The 26,176-nt window shown below is 36.0% G+C and overlaps 2 protein-coding genes across 4 annotated transcripts in view; one reads left to right on the top strand and one right to left on the bottom strand.

Annotated features, from left to right (window-relative positions):
* Positions 1-23,125, top strand: part of RNF17 (ring finger protein 17) — a 179,264-nt gene extending 156,139 nt beyond the window's left edge. The window contains exons 29-35 of the mRNA XM_037799896.1: positions 1,220-1,345; positions 2,513-2,569; positions 13,451-13,567; positions 15,298-15,466; positions 19,409-19,544; positions 21,447-21,636; positions 23,027-23,125. Of these exons, the coding sequence (XP_037655824.1) occupies positions 1,220-1,345; positions 2,513-2,569; positions 13,451-13,567; positions 15,298-15,466; positions 19,409-19,544; positions 21,447-21,636; positions 23,027-23,125 (894 nt within the window). The remainder of the gene's footprint in view (positions 1-1,219; positions 1,346-2,512; positions 2,570-13,450; positions 13,568-15,297; positions 15,467-19,408; positions 19,545-21,446; positions 21,637-23,026) is intronic.
* A 38-nt stretch (positions 23,126-23,163) lies between these two features.
* The window catches only part of CENPJ (centromere protein J), a 99,986-nt gene continuing 96,973 nt past the window's right edge, over positions 23,164-26,176 (bottom strand). For all 3 annotated transcript variants that reach the window (XM_037799681.1, XM_037799680.1, XM_037799682.1), the window contains one exon: positions 23,164-25,825. In XM_037799681.1, coding sequence (XP_037655609.1) covers positions 25,633-25,825 — 193 coding nt within the window. In that variant the 3' untranslated portion in view covers positions 23,164-25,632. The remainder of the gene's footprint in view (positions 25,826-26,176) is intronic.

The raw sequence follows: 26,176 nt of genomic DNA, 5'->3' as shown, positions 1-26,176 counted from the left end.
AAGTCACTGAAGTAAAGTAAAGATGGAAATTTTTTGGTTCATCAGGGTAGCTCTTTTGCTTCTTAGTTTATCATAGGATAGCAAGTTATAGTACACCAAAGGCTGCTCTATTTCTTGGAAAGATAAACATACACGCCCCAGAGCCCTTACTGACATACCAAACCTTCCCTGGACTTGCTCCTCTGATCTCATGCACAAATAAGAAATATTGACTGAGCACCCAGTATTTGCTAGGCTCTGTTCCAGGCCTGGAGATGATAGCAGTGAACTGAATAGTCAGAAATCCCTGCCTTCGCAGAACTTAAATTTTGGTGGTGAGAAACAGACACTAGAACAAAAACATAAAATGTAAATAATATATTGAGATAAGTGCTATGAAGAAAAATAAAGCAGGAAAGGCAGATAGGGAAAAGTTGGGCAGAGGGGGAGGCTCAGTTTTAAGTATTAGGGTCATGGAAGACACTACTACCAAGGTGACATTTGAGTACAGATCTTAGATGACAAGAGGACATACTGTGCAGATACCAGGGAGAAGTGCCAAGGGCTCCCAGATAGGAGCTCCTGGCAGGTTCGAGGAGTGGTGGTGGGCCGGCAATGTGGCAGGAGCTGGGAGAGTGGGGGAGAGATGGGGATGAGGGGACTTGTAAGAACTTGAGCCAAGAAGCAACACAATCTGATTTACATTCAAATGTTCCCACTCTAGCTGCTGTATTGATAAAAGCCTGGATAGTAGGAAAAGATAGAAGAGAGATCTGTTAGGAGGGAGTTACCATCAATCGGTAAAGAGATGAGTTTGCATCAAGGTGGTACTAGTGGAAACGGTTCTTATCACTTATGTACAATTCAGTATCTACTAATTGTAACCAGACTTTACTAAGAGCTTTAAAAGCATTATCCTCACTTCTGCTTTTACGCTGTTATTTCTTCTGATTCCTGCCATTTGGGGACTTTTCAACTGAACTTCACTACTTCGGCTCTGAGCATACCTTTATTTCTCCTTCTAATACTCTAATACCTTAGAAACGTGAACCAAAGTAGTACAATTTCTACCTTAAAACCTATCAAAATACCAAGAAGACAAGTTTATGAATTGAGTTACTAATCAAACTGGTAATATTGTGAGGGTCAGATGCCTAATTTCATTTTTACTGGCTATAAAATTTTAGTCATCAAGTAGATTTTATTTTTATAATTAATCTTCTTTATTGAATTTAAATAGGAATTACCTGAAAATCCGTGGGGGAAATTATCTGTTCATCTTTATTTTGATGGAATGTCACTTTCTTATTTTATGGCACACCATAAATACTGTACTTGTGAACATCCTGAGGAGATATTGAAAGAAGTGAGTGAACTATTTTTCTATAAAAATCTAAACCATAGAAAAATAATTTGGGGTTTAAATGTCACTATAAAATGTTACTAATTTGATCTTGCATCTCAAGTCTTATATCTTATTCTCTTATCCAGTCATCTAGAGAACTTGTCAATTCTTTGCTGAGAAAGCAGTACACTGTATCTTGCTTTGTAAATGCCCTGCAGAAAGACTGTTTGCATTAAGATTCAATTAATGTTTCTTTATTTTACAAACCTAGTCTGAAATCCATTATGTTGTCCAATGTTGTTTAAGTATAGAGATGTACGTTATAAAGTGCTTGTAGAATTCACTGCAGAAAAGGTTTCTCCCCCCAGATGAATTGTTTTCCTTTTACTTGACATAAGCTTCATGCAATATAACATTTCTCCCTTTTTTGCCTTCTCACAGGAAACTCAAAGCTAGATTTCAAGCTTAGCTTCAATAAATAGCCCATTCCAGTTGCCTGCTGCTTCTATTTTTAATATTTTCAAAAACATAAGTAGCCTGTTAAAGATACGATTTCATTTTGCAAGCTGCCATAAATCTTTTATAGAAACAGAGTATGCATCATAAATAATATCATTAATATTTTTATGGAAAGATATTTTTATTTCTAGAGTTACAGTTTACTTGCTAGCTTTTTAAAATATTCATTTTAGTGATAGTACACAGCCAAACATTGGTTGTTCTGTTCAATATAGAAAACTACTTTCTTCTTTCGTATGGACACTGTAATATTACTTTATATGTGTAATCTTCACTACTAGCTTTTTCTTTTAAGCAGAGGACTGTGTGTATGTTTGTGTAAAAAACGCTCCATCTATCAAATTGGTTTTATAAAGTTTATTTAGTCTCTGTTTTCCAGTTGTACTTTTCAATGTGAACATTTTAAAGGGAAAGGTTAACCACTCCCACTCTCTTATAATAAAATACTTGCCATTGGCTTGTCTTCAGTATAATTTAGGATGTTCTTATTTTTGAAATATTAAGATTACTCAAACCTTTTTATTTTCCTGTAGTTAACCTGAAATAACTAAATTGTTGCCACCAAGGATATACATCCAGTTTTTGTGGGGATGAAATATAAAAGTGCTTTAAAACAATAGTAAATGGTTAAAGGTGATTTTATTAATTAATAATACCATATTATTTCAGAAATCAACAGCTTACAGTAAAAAGTATGAGGAGGAAATATGGGAGATAAGGTTTGAGGTAAGTTTCATCCAAATATTTTGAAAACTTTAGACGCTTCAGAATTACAAAGGATCTGATACAAGATCAGGGAATAAGAAGTGTTTTTTTTTTTAATATAACAGTTTTATTGAGATATGACATACATACCACAAAATGCACCTTTTTTAAAGTGTATAATTCATTGGTTTTTAGTATATTCACAGAATTGTGCAACATCACCACTGTGTAATTCCATAACATTTTATCACCCCTAAAAGCTACCCCAAACCCATTAGCAGTCACTACACATTCCCCTTGGAAAACCACGAATCTACTTTCTGTCTCTATGTATTTACCAGTTCTGGGCATTTCATATAAATGGAATCACAATATGTGACCCTTTGTGACCGCCGCCTTTAACTTAGCAAAATGTATTTTTTATTTTTTATTGAGATTGTTCACATACCATCCAATTATCCAGAGATCCAAAGTATACAATCAGTTGCCCGTGGTGCCATCATACAGCTGTGCATCCATTACCACAATTAATTTTTTTTTATTTTTAGAACATTTTCATTACTCCAGAAAAGAAATAAAGACAAAAAAAGGAAACTGAAATCCTCCCATCCCATACCCCTAACTAACCCCCCCTCCATTATTAATTCATAGTTTTGGTATAGTACATTTGTTACTATTGATGAAAGAATGTTAAAATACTACTAACTGTAGTATATAGTTTGCAATAGGTTTTTTTTTTCCTATATGCCCCTCTATTATTAACTTCTAGTTATAGTGTCATACAGCTGTTCTAGTTCATGAGAGGGATTTCTGATATTTGTACAGTTAATCACAGACGTTGTCCACCACAAGATTCACTGTTTTATACATTCCCATCTTTTAACCTCCAGCTTTCCTTCTGGTGACATACATGACTCTGAGCTTCCTCTTTCCACCACCTTCACACACCATTCAGCACTGTTAGTTATTCTCACAACATGCAACCATCACCTCTGTCCATTTCCAAATGTTTAAGTTCACTCTAGTTGAACAGTCTGCTCATAATAAGCAACTGCTCCCCATTCTTTAGCTTCATTCTATATCCTGGTAACTTATATTTCATGTCTATGAGTTTACATATTATCATTAGTTCCTATCAGTGAGACCCTGCAATATTTGTCCATATGTGCCTGTCTTATTTCACTCAATATAGTGCCCTCAGTTTTCTTCATCAACCCATTTTTTAAGACAGTTTTGTTCACACACCATACATTCCATCCTAAGTAAACAATCATTGGTTCCCTGTATAGTCACATATTTATGTATTCAGCACCATTGCCACTATCCTATATAAGGACATCTCCATCTCTTCCACAAAGAAGGAAGAAGAGTCAAAGAAGGTAGAGAGACAAAAGAAAAAGAAAAAAGAAAGAGAGGGGGAAAAACGACAGCTAGAAAGCAACAAAAGGAAAGATAGCATTAAACTAAAGTAGAATAAAGAGTCAGACAACATCACCAATGCCAGGAGTCCCATACCCTTCCCCTGTGCACCCTCCACACATGCATTTAGCTTTGGTTTATTGCCTTTGTTATATTAAAGGAAGCATAATACAATATTTCTGTTAATTATACTCTCTACTTTGCATTGATTGTATTTTCCCCCCAATCCCACCCTATTTTTAACACCAGCATTACAAGGTGTTAAACATTTGTTCTACCTCATGTAAAAACATATTTGTACCTTTTATTACAATCATTGAACATCCTAGGTTTCACTGAGTTGTACAGTCCCAGTCTTTATCTTTCCTCTTTCGTTGTGGTGCCCCACATGGTCCTAACCTTCCTCTTTCAACCATGCTCACAGTCATCTTTGTTCAGTCTTACATTGCTGTGCTACTATCTCCCAAAATTGTTTACCAAACCTCTCACTCCTGTCTTTTCCTTTCTGTCTGCAGTGCTTCGTTTAGTGTTTCTTGTAGAGCAAGTATCTTGTTCACAGATGCTATCATTGTCTGTTTGTTAGAGAATATTTTAAGCTCTCCCTCATATTTGAAGGACAGTTTTGCTGGATATAGGATGCTTGGTTGTTGGTTTTTCTTTTTCAGTATCTTAAATATATCACCCCACTTCCTGTTTGCCTCCATGGTTTCCATTGAGAAATCCGCACATAGTCTTATCAAGCTTCCTTTGTATGTGATGGATCAATTTTCTCTTGCTGCTTTTAGGATTCTCTCTTTATCTTTGTCGTTTGATAATCTGATTATTAAATGTCTTGGCATGGGCCTATTCATATCTGTACTGTTTGGGGTACGCTGCACTTCTTGGATCTGTAATTTTATGTCTATCCTAAGAGATGGGAAATTTTCATTGATTATTTCCTCTATTATTGCTCTGCCTCCTTTCTCTTCTCTTCTCCTTCTGGGACACCAGTGACACGTATATTCTTGCTTTTCATTTTGTCCTTAAGTTCCCAGAGACGTTGCTCATATTTGTGCATTCTTTTCTCTATCTGTTCTTTTGTGTGTAGGCTTTCAGGAGCCTTGTTCTCCAGTTCCTGAGTGTTTTCTTCTGCCTCTTGAGATCTGCTGTTGTATGTTTCCATTATGTCTTTCATCTCTTGTGTTACGCCTTTAATTTCCACAGATTCTGCCAGTTCTTTTTTCGAACTTTCGATTTCTACCTTATGTATGCCCGATGTTTTCATTATAAGCTTCATCTCTTTTGCCATATCTTCCCTAAACTTTTTGAATTGATTTAGTATTAGTTTTTGAAATTCCTGTATTTCAGTTGAAGTGTAAGTTTATTCCTTTGACTGGGCCATAACTTTGTTTTTCATAGTGTAGGTTGTAGTTTTCTGTTGTCTAGACCTCTGATTTCCTTGGTTACCCCAATCAGGTTTTCCCAGACAAGAACAGGCTCAGGTCTCAGAAGGAAGAAATAGTATCAGGTCTCCCTGAGGGTATGTCTTAGAATATTGGTACACCCTGTGGGGCCTCGTCACTGTGCTTTTCTGCCCAGCAGGTGGTGCCTGTCAGCCTGTAGCTCCAGACTGGTATAAGAAGGTGTGGCCCATGGCTGTTTTCCCCCAGGCTCTGGGGTCTGGTTCTGAATGGAAGGTGGGTAGTAGAGCTTGGCACCACTGTCTTCCTCTTAGGGAAAATATACCCCCTAGGGAGAGGTCATTTACATTTGAATGGTCTCCCTGCCTGTGCTATCTCCACCTTTGTCTGGGTCAGAGTGCTGGGAACTGAAAATGGCTGAGGCTTTCTCCACTGAACTGAAAAAGGGACAGAAAGCCCCCTTTAGGGCCAGTCCACAGCCACCCTCCAGCTCTCCAAGATCAGTCATCAACAGAAGCTTCTGCTTGTTGGGGATTCATATCTTGTATTGAGCAGTCCAAGCTTGTTAATTAGAATGCTTTGCAGTTAGGGCTGTGGGGGGAGGGGGCTCCCAGCTTGGGTCCACAGTTTTTACTTACAGATTTTATGCTGCAATCTCAGATGTTCCTCCCAATTCAGGCTGGTATATGATGAGTGGACAGTCACATTTGTCCCCCCACAGTTATTCCAGATTATTTACTAGTTGTTGCTGGTTGTTTATTAGTTGTTTCAGGGGGACAAACTAGCTTCCATTCCTCTCTATGCTACCATCTTCTTCTGTCTCCACAAACTATTTTTAAGGTCCATTCATGTTGTAACATGTATCAGTATTTTCATTCTCTTTTATGGTTGAATAATATTCCATTGTATGTATATACCACATTTTGTTGATCCTTTCATCAATTATTAGACATTTGAGTTGTTTGCCTATTTTGGCTAATATAAATAATACTGAAATGAACATTAGTGTACATGTTTTTGTGTAGACATATCTTTTCATTTCTCTTGAATATGTTAACCCAGGAGTGCAATTACTGAATCATATGATAATCATGTTTAATGTTTTGAGGAATTATCAGACTTTTCCAAAGCAGTTGCACCATTTTACATTCTAAGAATGTGCAAGCATTCCTAATTTCTCCATATTCTTGACAGCACTTAGTATTTCCATTTTGTTGATTATAGCCATCTTTGTGTGTGTGAAATCTCATTGTGGTTTTCACTGCATTTCCCAATTGACTAAAATGATGTTGAGCAATTTTTTGTGTGCATTTTGGCCACTTGTACCTTTTTTTTTTTTTTGGAGAAGTGTCTATTCAAATTCTTTGCCCATTTTTAATGGGGTTGTCATTTTAATGTTGAGTTGTAAGAATTCTTTATATATTCTGGATACAAGTCCATTATCAGAGATATGCTTTGCAAATATTGTCTCCCATTCTGAGGTTTTCCTTTCATTTTTATGAAGTCCAATTGATCTATTTTTTCTTTTGTCACTTGTGCTTTTGGTGTAGGAAGTAAGAATTTTAATAAGTGAAAGCTATAGAGCTTGTAAGTAGAATTTGCTTCATAGGATTATAAAAATAACATATGCTTGTTGTGTGAAGTGTTTTGTAACAAATCCATTATAAAATTCAACAGTGGGTTGTCATGTTTTGCTGAGCTTTATTTACTAGGTTCAAATATCTTTTGTTTTGTTTTGTTTTGTTTTGTTTTGCCAGAAGTTTGGAAATATTAAATTGTAACATGATAAATTAACCTACAAAATTGTATGTAATGGTTTTACTTCTTATAATTACCATACTCTTTAAAAAAGTAAAGAAATACTTTTTAAAAAGATATTGCTGCCAGAAATGCAAGACAAACATTATAACACCTCACTAATATGGACTAACTATAGTATGTAAACACTAAGAATTGAATCTTAGAGCACAGGTTATCAGGAGAACACTTATTATAATGATCTCTAGATTGCAAGCTCTTACAGCAGTCACATCTGTTCCTGAGTTGTAATGGTTAAATTCTGAGATGCTGAGCTCTTTGTGTATAACCTGGTTGGTCTCTGGAACTTTTGGTATCTTTGTGACACCTGAAACTCAGAGCTAGAGCTCGGCGACTATGAATGTCAGTATTACCTCAAACAGCAACTGTTAAAAAAAAGCTGAAAAAGACTGCAGACTTCAATTAGAGATATGAATGAAGCAGATCAGATGTTAGTACTAAAGGCAAATTAGGCCAAAGAGTTAAGGAAATTACTGACTATTGTTTTTCTTTTTAATTCAGTTTTATTGAGATATATTCACATACATACAGTCATCCATGGTGTACAATCAGCTGTTCACAGTACTGTCATATAGTTGTGCATTCATCACCCCATTCTATTTTTGAACATTTTCCTTACACCAGAAAGAATCAGAATAAGAATAAAAAATAAAATTAAAAGAAAGAACACCTAAATCATTCCCCCCATCCCACCCTATTTTTCATTTACTTTTTGTCCCCATTTTTCGACTCATCCATCCATATACTGGATAAAGGGAATGAGATCCACAAGGTTTTCAGAATCTCACTCTGTGTTTTAAAATTTCAACTTCTGTGTGAGACCAAGGGAAGAGATGTTTATTTGGTGCAGGATATATATCTTCTACAGCACACTAAATAATTTAACTTGTACGGTCTGTTTATTCAAACACCATAATTATGTGGAATGTTGAATAGGGAGTGAAATCTGGTAGGTTTATACAGGTTAGTGTGAAATAGCAATACATCCCAAAGTAATTTGGGCAGAGAATAAAAATATATATGCAGGGCACCCCTGAGGAGCTGGGGGAAAGTGAGGAAGTGTTGGCCTTCCTCACCTGGATTGTTGCTGATGTTCTCACAAACATTGATGACTGACAGTTTGGTATGCCGAGCCCTCTATCTTGAGGCTTGCCCTTATGAAGCTTGTTACTGCAAAGGAGAGGGTAAAGCTGCTTATAATTGTGCCTAGGAGTCTCCCCCGAGTGCCTCTTTGTTGCTCAGATGTGACCCTCTCTCTCTAGCTAAGCCAACACAGCATTCACTGCCCTCCCTGCTACATGGGACCTGACTCCCAGGGGTGTAAATCTCCCTGCCAATGCAGGATATGACTCCCAGGGATGAACCTGGACCCAGCATCACGGAATTGAAAACATCTTCTTGACTAAAAGGGGGAAGCAAAATGAAACAAAGTTTCAGTGGCTGAGAGAGTTCAAATGGAGTCGAGAGGTCACTCTGGAGGGCATTCTTTCATTCATTATTTTGTTTATATGGGTCTTCTCTCTTTTTGATTTTGTCAGTCTAGCTAGGGGCTTGTCAATCTTGTTGATCTTCTCAAAGAACCAACTTTTGGTGATATTTATCCTCTCTATTGTTTTTTTGTTCTCTATGTCATTTATTTCTGCTTTAATCCTTGTTATTTCTTTTCTTCTACTTGGTTTAGGATTGGTTTGCTGTTCATTTTCTAGCTTCTTCAGTTGATCCATTAGTTCTTTGATTTTGGCTCTTTCTTCCTTTTTAATATATGCATTTAGTGCTATAAATTTCCCCCTTAGCACTGCTTTTGCTGCATCCCATAGGTTTTGGTATGTTGTGTTCTCATTTTCATTCGTCTCTATATATTTAGCAATTTCTCTTGCTATTTCTTCTTTAACCCACTGATTGTTTAGGAGTGTGTTGTTTAACCTCCAGGTATTTGTGAATTTTCTAAGTCTCTGATGGTTATTGACTTCTAATTGTATTCCATTGTGGTCAGAGAATGTGCTTTGAATAATTTCAATCTTTTTAAATTTATTGAGGCTTGTTTTATGTCCCAGCATATGATCTATTCTGGAGAAAGTTCCATGAGCACTAGAAAAGTATGTGTATCCTGGTGATTTGGGATGTAATGTCCTGTATATGTCTGTTAAATCTAATTCATTTATCAGATTGTTTAGGTTTTCAATTTCCTTATTGGTCTTCTGTCTGGTTGATCTATCTATAGGAGAGAGTGATGTGTTGAAGTCTCCCACAATTATTGTGGAAACATCAATTGCTTCCTTTAGTTTTGCCAGTGTTTCTCTCATGTATTTTGTGGCACCTTGGTTGGGTGCATAGACATTTACGATTGTTATTTCTTCTTGCTGAATTGCCCCTTTTATTAGTACGTAGTGGCCTTCTTTGTCTCTCAAAACATCCCTGCATTTGAAGTCTATTTTATCTGAGATTAATATTGCTACACCTGCTTTCTTTTGGCTGTAGCTTGCATGAAATATTTTTTTCCATCCTTTCACTTTCAGTTTCTTTGTGTCCCTGTGTCTAAGATGAGTCTCTTGTATGCAACATATTGATGGTTCATTTTTTTTGATCCATTCTGCGAATCTATATCTTTTAATTGGGGAGTTTAATCCATTTACATTCAACGTTATAACCGTGAAGGCATTTCTTGAATCAGCCATCTTATCCTTTGGTTTATGTTTGTCATATTTTTCCCCTCTGTCTATTAATATCCTTTATTGTACCCATACCGAATCTCTTTAGTACTGAACCTTTCTCCAAGTCTCTCTGTCCTGTCTTTGTTTCTCTGTCTGTAGGGCTCCCTTGAGTATCTCCAGTAGGGCAGGTCTCTTGTTAGCAAATTCTCTCAGCATTTGTTTGTCTGTGAAAAATTTAAGCTCTCCCTCAAATTTGAAGGAGAGCTTTGCTGGATAAAGTATTCTTGGCTGGAAATTTTTCTCACTCAGAATTTTAAATATATCTTGCCATTGCCTTCTCGCCTCCATGGTGGCTGCTGAGTAGTCACTACTTAGTCTTATGCTGTTTCCTTTGTATGTGGTGAATTGCTTTTCTCTTGCTGCTTTCAGAACTTGCTCCTTCTCTTCTGTGTTTGACAGTGTGATCAGTATATGTCTCGGAGTGGGTTTATTTGGATTTATTCTATTTGGAGTTCGCTGAGCATTTATGATTTGTGTATTTATGTTGTTTAGAAGATTTGGGAAGTTTTCCCCAACAATTTCTTTGAATACTCTTCCTAGACCTTTACCCTTTTCTTCCCCTTCTGGGACACCAATGAGTCTTATATTTGGACGTTTCATATTATCTATCATATCCCTGAGGTCCATTTCAAGTTTTTCAATTTTTTTCCCCATTCTTTCTTTTATGCTTTCATTTTCCATTCTGTCATCTTCGAGGTCACTGATTCGTTGTTCAACTTCCTCTAGTCTTGTACTATGAGTGTCCAGAATCTTTTTAATTTGGTCAACAGTTTCTTTAATTTCCATAAGATCATCCATTTTTTTATTTACTCTTGCAATGTCTTCTTTATGCTTTTCTAGGGTCTTCTTGATTTCCTTTATCTCCCGTACTATGGTCTCATTGTTCATCTTTAGTTCTTTGAGTAGCTGCTCTAGGTGCTGAGTCTCTTCTGGTCTTTTGATTTGGGTGCTTGGGCTTGGGTTATCCATATCGTCTGGTTTTTTCATATGCTTTATAATTTTCTGTTGTTTTTGGCCTCTTGGCATTTGCTTAACTTGATAGGGTTCTTTTAGGATTTGTAGACCAATTGAAGTCCTTATCTCTAATTTATCAGATCTACAGCTTCGTGGAGTACACTTTTTCTAACTAACCAGCAGGTGGCGTCCACGAGCCACCTGTTCTCCACAAGCCAGTTCTCCCCTGCTTAGCCTTTTTGGTGAGTGGGGGAGTGAGTCTTGTGGGGTCCAATTGGTGTACCAAGCTTGCGTGTGTAGTTGGTGTTGCCTGCCCTGTATATGGGGCGTGTTTCTGGGCAGTCAGGGAGGGGGGGGTGGCTCTAACAATCAAATCTCCCTGGTGATCCTAGAGTTTTAAAGCTGCTGCAATAGTCTAATCCTTCAGTTCAGTCCTGCCACAGTTTGTCTCTGCCACTGACCCACAAGTCCTTGGTATTGGCGTATGGCTCCTGAGACTTGCAAGTGGGCCCCTCTTCCAGGCCGTGCACCCCGGGTCCTCTGTTGAGGGATGACTGTGCTATGTCACAGGTGAGTGCCGTCCCCCCAGGGCGGTTCTGGGCTGCTGGGCTGTGTAGGGAGGCTCCCAGTCTGCTGAAATGATGGCTGAATGGGGCTTTGTTAATTCACACTGCTCCACCTTCCCAACTCTGGGACAATCAGCTGAGATTGCAGGGAAAGCTAATGTCCACGCCCAGTTTTGTGGTGTGTGCCTGTTATTTGAAGCACTTCCGTCACACTGGGTTGTCTGGGGCAGTTCTGGGCTATGGGGCTGGCGATGGGCAGGAGTGTTTCCTGTCCACCAGGATGATGGCTGTGAGCGGACACCCCCCTTTTCTTGGGAAGTTGTGGTGTTTAGTGAATTTTCTCAGCCACTGGATTATTGCGTTTTGTCTCAGAGCTCTCCTAGTTCTGCTCTTGACTTGACCTGCCCAAATAGCAAGTCTTTGAAGCTTTCTGTATTGGGCTTCTTAGAGTAATTGTTTTAGAAAAAGAAAAAAAAGGATTAAAAAAAAAAAAAAAAAGGGCCCTCCTCAGAGATCTAATGGGTTATTGAAATGCTAAGAGACAAAGCAACCAGGGCCATAAAGGAAAGGTCCACAGGGCAGAGAGATCAGCTTTTCTTCGGGATTTGCATATGCGCCTCAGGGCCCTTCCCCTTTCTATGTTCACCAGAACTCCAAAAATCCTCCGCTTTTATTTTGGAGTTTTTCGTGTTGTTTTTTTTCTATGCCTGTCTCCTCTCTGCTGGGCTGGCTGCTGTCAAATTCTCTGGTGCCTGGTCTCAGTCTATCTATGGTTGGAATTTGGATCAGTAGAATGAGTTTCCGATAAGGGCTGCCACTGCAGTTCTCCCTTCTCCTTCCCGGAGCTGACAGCCCCTCCTCCCCTGGGACTGAGCCTGGCAGGGTGGGGCGCGGGTCCCCTGGCCGCAAAAACTTACAGATTTCGCTGATCTCAGCAGTTCCACGTTTTCATGAGTGTTGTATGAAGTATGCCCAAAGTCAGATTGCTCTGTGGTGTCCAGTCCACGCAGTTCCTGGCTTTCTACCTACTTTCCTGGAGGAGTAACTAAAACATACAGCTCACCAGTCTGCCATCTTCTGGAGGGCATTCTTATGTGCTGTATAGATATCCCTTTTTAATTTTTAGTGTATTGGAATAGCTAGAAGGAAATACCTGAAACTGTTGAATGGCAATCCGGTAACCATGATTCTTGAAGATGATTACGTAGCTATGTAGCTTACATGGTGTGACAGTGTGATTCACACTCCCTTTATCCAGTGTATGGACAGATGAGTAGAAAAATGGGGACAAAAATTAAATGAAAAATAGGGTGGGATGGTGGGATGGAATGCTTTGAGTGTTCTTTTTTACCTTTATTTTTATTCTTTTTTTTTTTTTTTGGAGTAAGGAAAATGTTCAAAAATTGATTGTAGTGATGAATACACAACTATATGTATGCTGTGGGTGATAGTGTGGTATGTGAATATATCTCAATAAAACTGAATTTCAAAAAGATATTGCTATTAGTAATTTTTCATTATTCTACTTTTAAAGAGCTCAAGAGGGAGTGCACCTTTTTGTTGAGTTTAACTTAATTCTCTCTTTTTTTTGGCACTTCATATATTATTTTAGTTTTTATTATAAATTAAATGCTTATTCCAAAAATAAATGTGTAAATTAAAAATGTAAAGGTCCCCCATTCTGTACCTCAAATACTCCCACCCCATTCAGCAGCAGCAAACAGTGTTAACCATTTATTAACCATTCTTCCAAATATTTTGTGTGTGAATGTAAGTATAAATACATAAGTAAATATTCATGCATTTTTAAATACAAAACCTTTTTTTTAAATTGGGGGACAAGAAAATACTAGGGGTTTTTTGTTTGGTCATCACATTTTGGTCATATTACAACAGAATCATTTTGTGGTATTCAGTATCTAAAAGAACATGCTTTCTGCTAAAAAAGTTAATTGGCACCATGATGAATTTCCATAATGTAGTGGATTTTTGTCATCATTACTCTAAAATTTGAATTTGTTTGTGGTGTTTTAGGAATTACTTTTGTCTGAAACAGAGACTCCTATTTTGCCACCATATTTGTCTTCTCCTCTACCTCCCCCAGAAGAACTGTATGCTGTTCAAGTTAAGCACATTGTCTCACCTAATGAAGTATGTAATTTAGATACTTAGTTGGTTCTTCACTTCTCCATCTTTCTGCTTTTTAAATAATTCAATATTGGTGACCTCCAGTTTGCCCCACCCTATAATTTCTTTTTCAGGAATTTGTACTTAATAAGGCATGTGTTATTTATCAAATGCTTTTTCAATACCTGCTGTGTTTCAGTGTTGTGTTGCTTTATTCATTGTTACATTTGTATCATATACTAGATTTAATATCTGGAACTGTTCCCACCTGTAAAATGTTAAATATCTCATTCCCCTTCCCTCTCCCCACACTGAACCCTAGATGCTCTTTACCCTTTTCTTTGTCTTTTCATACCACTTTTACCTTCTTAAACAGTATGCCATCTTCTTATTTATTATGCTTGTCTGCTTCCCCCCACTAGAATGTAACTCCATGAAGACAGAGATCTTCTTTTAATTTATTTTTTATTGTGATAACAAATATATTGTAAAATTTGCCACGTGATTCTTTTAAAAGTATACAATTCAATGCCATTAATTACATTTACAATGCTTTGCTACCATCACCACCATCCATTACCAAACTTTTTATCACCTCAAACAGAAACAAAGTCTATACCCATTAATCAATAATTTTCCCCCCACTTCCTTTCCCTGGTAACCTCTAATCTACTTTCTGTCTCTGTAAAAAATTTATAAAATTTACTTATTCTAGATTTCATGTACGTGGAATCATACAATATTTGTCCTTTTAAGTCTGGCTTATTTCACTTAGCAAAATGTTTTCAAAGTTCATCCATGTTGTAGCATGTCTCAGAACTTCATTTCTTTTTACGGCTGAATAATATTCCATTGTACAGATATACAGTGTTTTGTTTATGCATTCATCTATTGATGAAATGGCAAGGATTTTTGTGTGTTTCTTGTACTGGTGTATTCCCAGAATCTGGAATAGTGCCTGATACAGAGTAGGCACTCAATAAATATTGATTGAATGAATAAATAAATGCACTAAAGAAAATTCAATTATATGTCTGGCTAAAAAGAAAAAGGAGATATGACAAGTTAAGCATTCCAGACAGTGCCTTCAGTCATTTTAAACAGTAAATCATTCTCTCCCAGGCAAGGTAAAGATTTGCTATAGTTTCATCAGAGGGCATAGGAGTGTATATTGAGTGTCGATTTTTATAATGAATTTTGGGTTAGTTTTTTCTTATTGCATAACAAAGTACCCCAAACTTAGCAGTTTAAAACAACAAGCATGAGGGTTAGGAAACTGAGAGTAGCTTAATTTAGTATAGCACAGGACTTGCAATCAAGATGCAAGTTGCATTCAGGATGTTGGTGGTGGTTACAGGGTCCACTTCCAAGAAGACTCACCTACCTGGCTGTTGGTTGGAGGCATTAGTTCCTTCCTGTTTGGGCCTCTTTGGTTGACTGTTCACAACATGGCTGTGTACTTCCCTGACAGCAAGCAGTCTGAGAGAGAGCACCACTAAGACAGAAGCTAGAATGTCTTTTATAATCTAATCTCAGCAGTGACATCCATTACTTCTGGCATGTTCTTTCGGTTACAAAGATCAACTTGGGTTTAATGGGGGAGGGAACTTTACAAGGATGTAAATATCAGGAGGCAGGGATCATTGGGGGCCATCATCTAAGGCTTTGTACTTAATTTTGTCCGTATAAGTGCATTATAGAAATTATAGAATTTGAAAATTTTTTCCATTCCCTCCTCCCACCCCCCTACTTAGGTGTATATTTGCCTTGACTCTGTAGAAAATTTCAATCATTTTAACCAGCATAGTGATGCAGATGATAGTGGAGTCAGCTGGGAATCTGAATCTGAGAGCCTCGATGAAGCATTACGAAGGTTTAATAAGAATGCAGAGACATTTCTTCCACTGACAGATTTTAGAACAGGTATGATTATCATTTTATTTTTTGAGTAAAATAGGATTTTTAATAAAATTAGGTTTGGTTTTATTGGGTTGACAAAGTTGGGTTATTTCTAATATTGACTGATATTTTTGTCATATTTAATTTTACATACATGATCTCTTTGAATCCTCAAGACACCCTGTAGATGATAACTTTCCAATTTTATACATAAGGATAGTGAAGAGAACCATTTTCCATAAAATCAGGCTATGTTGGAAAGTTGGCTGCATAAAAATGGTTTTCTAAGCTTGAAGTTTTAGCACAAGCTCAAATTGTGAGAGTTGTTATTCAGCCCTTAATGGCAGTTGTTTTAATTATAAGCCACCTGAGCTGATCATTTTATTGGAGGTCCAGGGGACTCAATTGATGTCTTGCCCTGTCAAGGTAGGTCAAATCCTATGATCCTTTCTCTTTCCAATCCATTCTTCCCATCTTTATTGCATATATATGGTTCTCCAATATGAAAAATGCATCTAGTTAGTGGTGTTGACAATGCCTGAATACAAAGAGTGGTTTCTATTTTTATTAATATCTTCTTATTTATTCTTGGTACTTTATATATATCAAAGGATATTTTAGCAAGGAGAAAAAACATCAGCCTAATATCTTACCTGATTTTACTCAATGAGATTTTATGTGGTTGTAGACTACATTGGAGTGATAAACAGCACTTGCTCTTCCCTTTGCCTGGAATGTTTCTCCCCCAGACTGCCTTAACGGTAGTTTAGGTTTCTGCTCAATGATCCTCATGTTGAGTCTTTCCTGAACTCCCTATATGAAATAGTACCCCCTTCTCTCCCTACCCTACCCTGCATTATTCTCCATCCCTCCTTTTTAAAATGGCACTGTGAGTAGGGACTCTTTGAACACTTGTGTCACCAGCAATTAGAAGGGCACTTGGCACAAGTAAGTGCTCATAAATATTTGTTAAATAAGTTAAAGAATGAACTCATTACAATTTTTTTATATAAACTCAGATTTATAGTCTGGAAGAAACAGTTCCTTCCTCATTTGTGTTCTTGTCTCAAGGGAAGTCACATAATCAACAGTGCATACTGTTATAATTCATAGAGCCATATATTTGTTATTTGTACATTTTTCTGTAGATAATTCTATACTTCAGTAAAGTTTTCTTTAAAGGTTTGCACATGCATATGTACAAGTGGATTCATAGGCAAGAGTCTTCTAGGTCTGTATCTTTGAATAAGGAATTTATATTGATGGAGTTCTTTTTGCGGGTTAAAAGAAGATGACAGCTAAGTTTTTTTTTTGTTTTTTTTTTTTTTTTAAGTTCTGTTTTGAAGAGATGAAACTCCTGGAAATTGTAAAATTGGGAAGGGAATTTTAAGCATGATTTAGTCAGTTCCATGTATGCTGAGGAGATTTTCTACTGTTCTGATGACCTCTATTTACCGATGAAATTAATTGTTAACTCTTCATTAAAAATCATTTGAACTAAAACTGTGCTGTAGTCATGTAGTTTTTTTTTTATTGTAGAATATAACATATATACATAGAAGTGATAACTTCCCAAGTGCAATTTAACAACTAGTTAGAAAACAAATTTCAAAGAATATTATTGGTTACAATTCCACAGTTTCAGTAATTTCCATATTGTGAAATATAACATATATATATATATATATATATATATCTTTCAAATTATGATTTAACAAATAGTTATATATAAATATAGGAAATTTCCAAAGTTGTTATGAGTTACAGTACCATAGTTTCAGTTATTTCCTTATTTATGAAATATAACATATATACAAAAAAGTGCTAACTTTCAAATTACAATTTAACAAGTAGCTGTAGACAAATTTCAAAGGATGCTATGGGTTAAAGTTCCACAATTTCAATTCTTTTCTTCTAGGTATTCTAATACCCTAGCAACTAAGAAAAAGAAAATTATATATAGATTCAGTATTCATAATCCTTTGTTAAATTCCGTCTTGTCTGTTGCTACCCCTTCCTCTAATTTAATCACTTTCCCAGTCTTCAGGGATGTCTAGGCAGTGACCACCCTGGCCTGTTCATGTTGAAAAGGGGTGTCAACTTTATGAGAAAAGGGGACACATCTGGTTGATGTTCTTGAAGAGGCTGTTGCCTTTGGGTTTGGGAACTTAGCTGGCATAGTAGTTCTCTGAAGGATTTAAGTTTCTGAAGAATAAACTTAGTGAGTGAAACTTTATATATAGTCCCAGATAGGGGTCCAGATATTCTTTAGGGTTTTGGGGACTACTGTTGACTTTGGCTTGTCATACTGTAGTCATTTAGCATATCTAGGTGAAACTTACATAGGAGTAACCTCTAGGATAGCCTCTAGACTGTTTGAATTCTCTTAGCCACTGAAACCTATTTTGTTACCTTTCTTTTCCCCCTTTTGGTCAGAAGGCACTCTCAATCCCTCGATGCCAGGATCAGGCTCATTCCTGGAATCTGTGCCCCACATCACCAGGAAGACTCATTCATCTGGGGGTGATGAATTTATTTGCAGAGTTAGGCTTAGAGAAAGTCACATTTGAGCAACAAAAGAGGTTCTCTGGAGGTAACTCCTAGGCATAATTATAGGTGGGCTTAGCCTCCCCTTTACAACCATTTTACCTGGGGAAGCCTCAAGATCGAGGGCTTGACTTATAAAGTAGGGGGTTCCTAAGTTCACATAGCATATGTTATGTCCATGATTATCCATCCATATCTCACATTATCATCACTTAGTTGTACAGTACTCATCACTCTACATTTTAAACAATTCTCATGACCCAAAACACCCCTTTGCTCGTTAGCCCTTAATTATTTGTCCCTAGTAGAGTCATGTAGTTTTTAAATGCCACTTTCCCACTACTACATTTTTCTTCATGGAAACTATATAGAAGAGAATATGATGACATAAGGAAAGGGATGGGTGAAAAGTAGAGCAGGTTTAGGAAACTGAGGTTTATCTCACCTACTTTGAAATCTAAAAGTACATAAAGAGAAGGGAAGTACATACTCTACTAATTTTTTCCACTTTACTCAAGCCTAGCATTCGTTAACTGACTTTTTTTTTCTGAGCACTTGCTTGTGCCTGGTACCATGTTAGGAATACACACTGCAGTTCTATAGTCAAGAAACTAGTGGCCTAACAGAGAAGAAACATGTATATCAAGTGCAGTATGAAAAGAAGAGCTAACATTGAAGGTGTTTGCATAATGCTATAGGATCACAGGGGATGCAGTGATTATTAGTTCAGGAGTCATCAGAGCTCTGAAAGAAAAGTTTATCATGAAGAGCTCATGGAGAACATTCTAGAAAGGGGGAACAGCCTTGGGCTAAAGTAGAAGCATTAAAGTTTCAAGTAATTTAGGTAACACTCTGAGAATATCTGGTAGGAATCCGTGAGGAACAGATTGTGAAGGACCCTGTAAATTGCAGGGCGAAGGACCTTATATTGCAGGTGGTTGAGAAGTCCGATGAATTTTAAACAAGGGATCATTGAATTTTTTTTGTTTAGTTAATTTTGGTGGTCTTACAGAGAGTGGATTGGAAGAGGGAAAAAAGTGAAGGCAAGAACAGCAGAAACCATTGTAGTATCCTTTGCAAAAGATGATGGCCTAAACTAAAACAGACTTGGGGAGTGTTTAAGCAGAAAGAGTGGAAGGATGATCTAAGCTGTGCAAAGTAGAAGAAATAGGAACTCTGAGAAGGGGAAAAAATACTGCTTTTCAAAGCTTAATTATTAGAAATTAATAAAAGCAAGGTTTATAAAAGTACAAATGTAGGAAAAAGAGCAGGCGCCAACATATGGCCAACTGTTGAGTTTAAATCTGTTTGATGGGCATATGGTTATTTTCTTCTTTGTTTGTTTCTATATTAAAAATATGTATTTGTTAAGAAAATAAAAGGTAATCTTATGATTTTTCCTTTTTTCTGTCTTTCCAGAAATGCCTTGCCTTGCAGAATATGACGATGGCTTATGGTATAGAGCAAAGATTATTTCCATTAAAGAATTTAATCCTCTAGCTGTCCTGGTACAGTTTGTTGATTATGGATCAACTGAAAAGCTGGCAACAAACAGGTTTAAAAAAAAAAGTCAACTTAGTTGAATTAGGAGGATTCTTAGTTTTTTAGTTTTTTTTTTTAATAATTCTTTATTGGGAAGGTTTTCCCTCTTCTTTTAAAAAGAAAAAAAGGCTATTTTAAAGCTGTTTATATTAGTAAGTTTTAAATTCTAAAAGAGAATCTTGTATTAAAAAATAATTCATATATCATAAATCTACCCGTATGTAGTTCAGTGGTTTTTAGTATATTCATGAAGTTGTGCAGTCATCACCAGAGTTTAATTTCAGAACATTTCATCACCCCAAAAAGAAACTCCATACCTATCAGGAGTCATTCCTATTCTTCCCTTTCTCTACCCCCTGCCCTGGAAAAACCACTAATCTGTTTTCTGTTTTCTGGATTTGCATCTTCTCAGCAGTTCATGTAAACAGAATCATACAATCGGGCGTCTTTAACTTAGCAAGATGTTTCAAGGGTTCATTCATGTTGTAACATGTATCAGTAATTCATTCTTTTTTATCCATTCATCAATTGTTGGATACTTGAGTTGTTTTCACATTTTGGCTAATTTGAATACTGCTGCTGGGAAAATTTATGTCTAAATTTTTTGTGGGCATATGTTTTCCATTCTCTTGGGTGTATACCATGGAGTGGAATTGCTGAGTCAAATGGTAGCTCTGCGTTTAACATTTTTGAGGAACTGCTAAACTGTTTTCCACAGTAACTGCACCATTTTACATTACCACCAGCAGTGTACATGGTTTCCAATTTCTCCACATCTTCACCACATTTTCCATTTTGTTAATTATTGCTGTCCTTGTGGGTGTTAAGTGGTATTTCACTGTGGTTTTGATTTGCGTTTCCCTCTTGAGTAGGTATGTTGAGTGTCTTTATATGTGCTTACTGGCCATTTGTGTGTCTTTTTTGGAGAGCTGGCTATTCAGATCCTCTGGCAATTTTTAATTGGGTTGTTTGCCTTTTTTATTATTAAGTTGTAAGTGTTTTTTATATATTCTGGACTCAGTTCTTTATCAAATATATGATTTGCAAATATTTTCTCCCACTCAGCAGTCTTTTCACTTTTTTGACAAGTATTCTTTGAAGCACAAAAGTTTAATTTTGGTGAAATCCAATATTATTTTCTTTTGTTGCTTGTGCTTTTGGTGTTGTATCTAAGAATCTACTGCAAATACAAGATTTACTCCCATGTTTTCTTCCAAGATTTTTATGGTCCTAGCTCTTATATTTAAGTCATTGATCCATTTTGAGTTAATTTTTATAAATTTTGTGAGGTAAGGATCCAATTTCATTGTTTCGCATGTAGTTGTCCTGTTTCCCCAGCACCATTTGTTGAAAACACTGTTGTTTCCCCCATTGAATTGTCCTTCGTCATAATTCAAGACCCTAGATGTAAAAGATTTATTTCTAGACACTCAATTGTATTCTTTCTTTCTTTCTTTCTTTCTTTTGGTCTTCTTTCTTGATTACTGTACCTTCATAATAAGTTTTGAAATTTGAAAGTCTGAATCCTCCACCTTTGTTCTTCTATTTCAAGATTGTTTTGGCTATTTTGGGTCCCTTACATTTCCAAATGAATTTTAGGATTTGCTTCTCAATCTCTGTAAAAAAGTAGCGGGAATTTAGATAGGGATTGCGTTGAAACTATAGACCAATCTATGGAGTATTGCCATCTTAACCATATTGTGTTCTAACCATGAAAATGGGATGTCTTTCTATTTATTTAGGTTTTCCTTAATTTTTCAAGTTTTATAGTTTTCAATGTACAGGTAGTACACTTCTTTTGTTAAATTTGTTTCTAAATATTTTTTTATAGTATTTAAATGGAACTCATTTCTGTAAGAGAATTTCAACTGTGACATTCTAAATGTTTTAATTTAAGAATCTTTTTTTGTGACAGACTGCGTCAAATTCCACTTCACCTTATGAAGTATCCAGCCCGAGCCATAAAAGTTCTCTTGGCAGGGTTTAAGCCTCCCTTAAGAGATTCAGAAAAGACAAGAATACCATATTGTCCAAGATGGAGCATGGAAGCATTGTGGGTTATGATAGATTGTCTTCAGGGAAAACAACTTTATGCTTCTTCCATGGTAAATATTTGTCTTAATTAGCTAGAAATACTTTTGAAGCTATTTCTAGGACCCCCATTAACTTTGTAAAGGGCTTTCTGTAATACTTGATATGCTATAGGATTGATTTTAAGGCTTGTTAAAATGATGTCTTCGTTTATATTTAACAAACTTTTTATTAGCCCTAGTGGTATAAAATATAACTGATGTAATGAAGATAAAAAACGATCAAGATGAGCATCTTATAATCAAAGCATTTATAAGCCAATGAGGGAAACAAACATGTAAACAACTAATTAATATGAGGTAGAATGAAATTAAGTACTGTAATAGAAGGAATAGGCAACTTTCCAGGGAAGGAGGGCAGGAAGAAATTATTATTTCAATCTGGAGAGATCCGGAAATGGCTTTTGAGCTCATTCTTACCATGCACTCAAGTATTTACTGAATAAGTGAGTAACTAAGACAGGTAAGTGACATTTAAGCTACATCTTGAAAGATGAGTAAAAAAGGACAGAGAGGGAGTTCTGGTCAGTCATAGAAAGGCATGAATTGTACTCATCTCATAATTGTACTAATTATGAATTATTCAATGTAGAACTTGTATCAACAGCTTCAAATAAGAAACTCCAGATTGTTTTGAAAAGAAGTATGCTTTCTTCTTTAAATAGAGGCTTAGTATGTCACAAAGGGGTAGCCCAGACAGAATCTGTCCTGCAACCACACTGTGCAGTATCTTAAAATTGGAAACTTTTACCAAAAAAGGGTTGTTTTTCTGGCTTCTGATTAAAAATTATAGGAGCTCTAGTCACTCCCAAGTGTCCATCAGCTGGAGTGGTGTAGCAGCACCCCTTCAGGTGGGGACTTACTCTTCACTTCCAACAATTCTCCCCAAAGTGGCTTCCACCCACCTGCCTGACTCCTTTCTGATACTTGCCTGGTCCCTGTAAGGCATGTGATTTGGGGATTCCTGGTGTACTGACTATGACAAGCATCAACTCATATTGAAACAAGGCTTACTCAAAAGTGCTTTTTGAAAATCCCAGTACCTATTTTGCCATGTGTGCAGAGTGCAGGGTAAAGAGCTTACGCAGGATTTCTCTCAAGAAGCCAGTGAAAACACAAATAGGGCAAGTAAGTGTTCTGGTCAGTTTATACATAAAGATATGCATTATGTGGTTCAGTCTAATAAAATCTCAGAGGTGGAAGATGGGGAGTTAATCTAAACAGAGAAGAATGGAAGGATGTGATTTAGCAGGAAGCCACCACAAATGCCTTTCTAATACAAAGTATAAATTAGAGACACACCTGGAGAATGCCTTCTCCGCCTGAGTGAATGGCCAGATGTAGGAGGGAATAAGCAGCAAAGTCATTATAGTGTTTCCTTGATAACAGTATCTTTTAATTTTAGGCTCAGGCACCAGAACAAATAGTGACATTATATGAAGATGAAGAGTATCCAGTTCATATGTCATTAGTAGAAATGGGGCTTGCAGACAGAGATGAATGATGTAAGTATATTAAAATTCTCATTCTCTTATAACCAGCATAAGGCATGTGACCAATATAGCAGAGTTTAATGCTAAATTGCCCAAAAGAGCACCTTGGGTTTCCTTGATTTTGCAAAGGAACTAAACTAAACTCAGCAAGAAGCATCTCTTGCAGTTTTCTTCATAGTCCTTCTCACTTACTAAGCAGCAGTATCAGAGGTCCCATAACTGTAAAGTGGTTGGAATGGCTATCATGGTACCAGATAGGTATGGGATTAAGCAGAAGAGGCAGGAGAGAGTGGGCTGCCACAAATAATTTAAGCATATCAATATTCAGTATACACATAGCATTACTGACAACCAGTCTCCTGAAAACAAATTTATTACAGTACTTGGATAACCAGGTAAATATCTTATTCCCTCACATAAACATAACATGAATATTAACACTAAGCAAAGGTTTAAAGTAACACAGATTTTGTTTTTCAGGTATGTTGTATACAGTGCACAGCACCTATAGCAGCCCAGAAGAAAGTTTTCTGTTATATTTGGACCATTTCAGGCTTATTTTTCTTGACTTCTACAAAATGTTGCATTTTTTTTTAAATTATATGTTTGAAAAAGCCTGAAAACATAGTTAATAAATATTCTCTCTCAAACATTTTCCTGTTTTATTTTACTGTAATTTGAAAACACAATACTTGAGTCTCGTGGAAAAAAAAATCTTAGTTCATTTTATAACTCCTGTATATCCAGCTTAAGAAATAAAACATCAGTACCTCTCCCCTCTCTCCAGTCTCTTCCCTCCCTCTCCTACAAAGGTGAGCACTCTTGTGAATTTGGTGTTCATCATTCTAATTATAGGGCTTTATAATTTTACTATGTATGAATATACCCATAAGCAATATATAGTATTGCTCTGTACATTTTTAAAGCTATGGTATCATAATGATCCTTTATTCTCTCACTATTCTATTGCATTGTTATCCATGTTGGTATATGTATTTTATTCACTCTCACTGCCTATACCGTTCGCCTATATCATAATTTATTCTGTTAGATATTGAGGTTGTTTGCAGTTTTTTCTCACAGATATTCTTCTATAGGATGCCTTGTATATATGTGAGACATTTTCTAGTTTATATACAGTAGTGGAATTTTCTGGGTCATAGGGGTATACATAAATTGCTTTCCAAAAAGTGGTTTTATCAGTTTACATTGCCATTATTAGTCTGAGTTTCTTATCACCATTTGGTGTTGCCAGACCATTATTTGCCAGTATATGTTACTGGGATAAAAAGATACCTCATTTTAATATGTATTCACTGGTTTAGTAGAGTTAGAGAGATTAGGCATTTTTTCATTTGTTTATTGTTTATTCATGTCCTTTGTCGATTTTTCTATTTGTAGGAATCCTTTATATTTTCTGGATTTTAATGCTTTGTCAGATATACACGATGAAGATATCTTCTAGTCTGTGTCTTGTCTTTTCCCCTTTTTTGTAGTATATTTTGGTGGACAGAACCTTTTCATTCATTTATCAATCTTTTCCTTTAAGTTTGTGTTTTGTCTGTCTTGTTTAAAAATACTTCCCTATCTTGAGGTAAAAATTTAACTCATTTTCTTCTAAAAGTTTTATTTTTCTTATTCAGTTCTTAAATCACCTGGAATTGATACATTTTTTTAACTGAAAGTCACTTTCAATACTTATTGTTATACTGTGCTAAATGAAAGGTAGTCTATAATAGACATGTAGGTGACTTGCCCTTCAAAGACATCATTTTCTTTAACCTCCCATGTTTTAGGTTACAGCATCAAGGTGGCTGTGGTGGTAGATCAGTTAGCTAATTATTTTCACACCCCCCTTCATTCTCCAAGTGTCTCATTTTTGATAAGTTATATAGTCACCCTAGTTATACTTGCTTTCTCCTGACTATGAGATTATCTCTATACATCTACATCTGTTTCACTGTTTGACCTATTTTGAATTCATTCCTTGTTTTAACTTCCCATTTTATTACAATTGAAAAACCCTTGTAGGAGAGCTTATGCTTTAATTTTGGTACTAACTGAACAAAGTTTTATTTTGGCCAGAGAAAAATTCACTTAAGTAAACTTTCTGTGCAAGTCCATGTTCTATAGCTGATATGCCATGTGGGCTATGTGTTATATTTCTCATACTTCTTGGTTTTAATAACCGTCTCTAACCAATAAAAACATCTCTTATTTTTAAAAAATCTACTAGATACATTTTATGACAAAATAAGAATGCTTTCCTTAGTCATGAGTTTACCTGTAGAAAGGCAGAGTACGTGAATTATAAATGTAAACTACCCTTGTTCTTTTCAAATAATTTAAAATGAAGAAGCTACAGAGTAAATGTTTATTTTAGAACCCAAACATAATCTTTTCCATTTATACACACAGAGTATATACATACAAATTAAACAACAATCCACAATAAATATACATTTGTTAACAAGAAAATCAAGTTAGTGTTATTTCATGATTAGTCACACAAGGATCATTACAATTTTGTATCCATTAGAACATTACCATCTTTGTCTTTGACTCTAATTCGACCAGATGTGTATTTTGTTTCTTGATGACCATTTGCATATACAGTTTTTACAGCACCGTCTGGATATTCCCGTCTCTTGAACTGGGCAGTATGTAGTTCTCTTTGGCCATTATTAAATTCTATGATTTTGTTGCCATCACTGTAAATTTAAAGTAAAATTTAATTTCTTAAAATATGTGAAATATACAACAGGAAAATGATTTACATGTAACCTTTTTGATTCTGGTAGTTAGTTCTTTTCCTAGAGACATCCTTTATACTTTCCCTCCTTTGTAAATACTTTTCACATTGATAGTGCCAATAAGGAAATTAGCACTTGTATGTGTGCCCATGAAAAGCTTGTTTTAATAAATTTACACTATCTTTTTACCACAAATTGATTAGGTTGTTTTTATTAGCTTTACATGTGTTCTGCCTTTTAAGTTAAAAACCATTTAGAGTGCTTATGCTGTATTAGGTAGGAAAGAGATCCATATTCCTGGGAAGGGAC

This window comes from Choloepus didactylus, chromosome 12 (assembly GCF_015220235.1).
Source record: "Choloepus didactylus isolate mChoDid1 chromosome 12, mChoDid1.pri, whole genome shotgun sequence".
Taxonomy (NCBI): Eukaryota; Metazoa; Chordata; class Mammalia; order Pilosa; family Megalonychidae; genus Choloepus; species Choloepus didactylus.
Note: the sequence above shows the minus strand (reverse complement) of the source record. Positions and strands in the feature narration are given on the sequence as shown.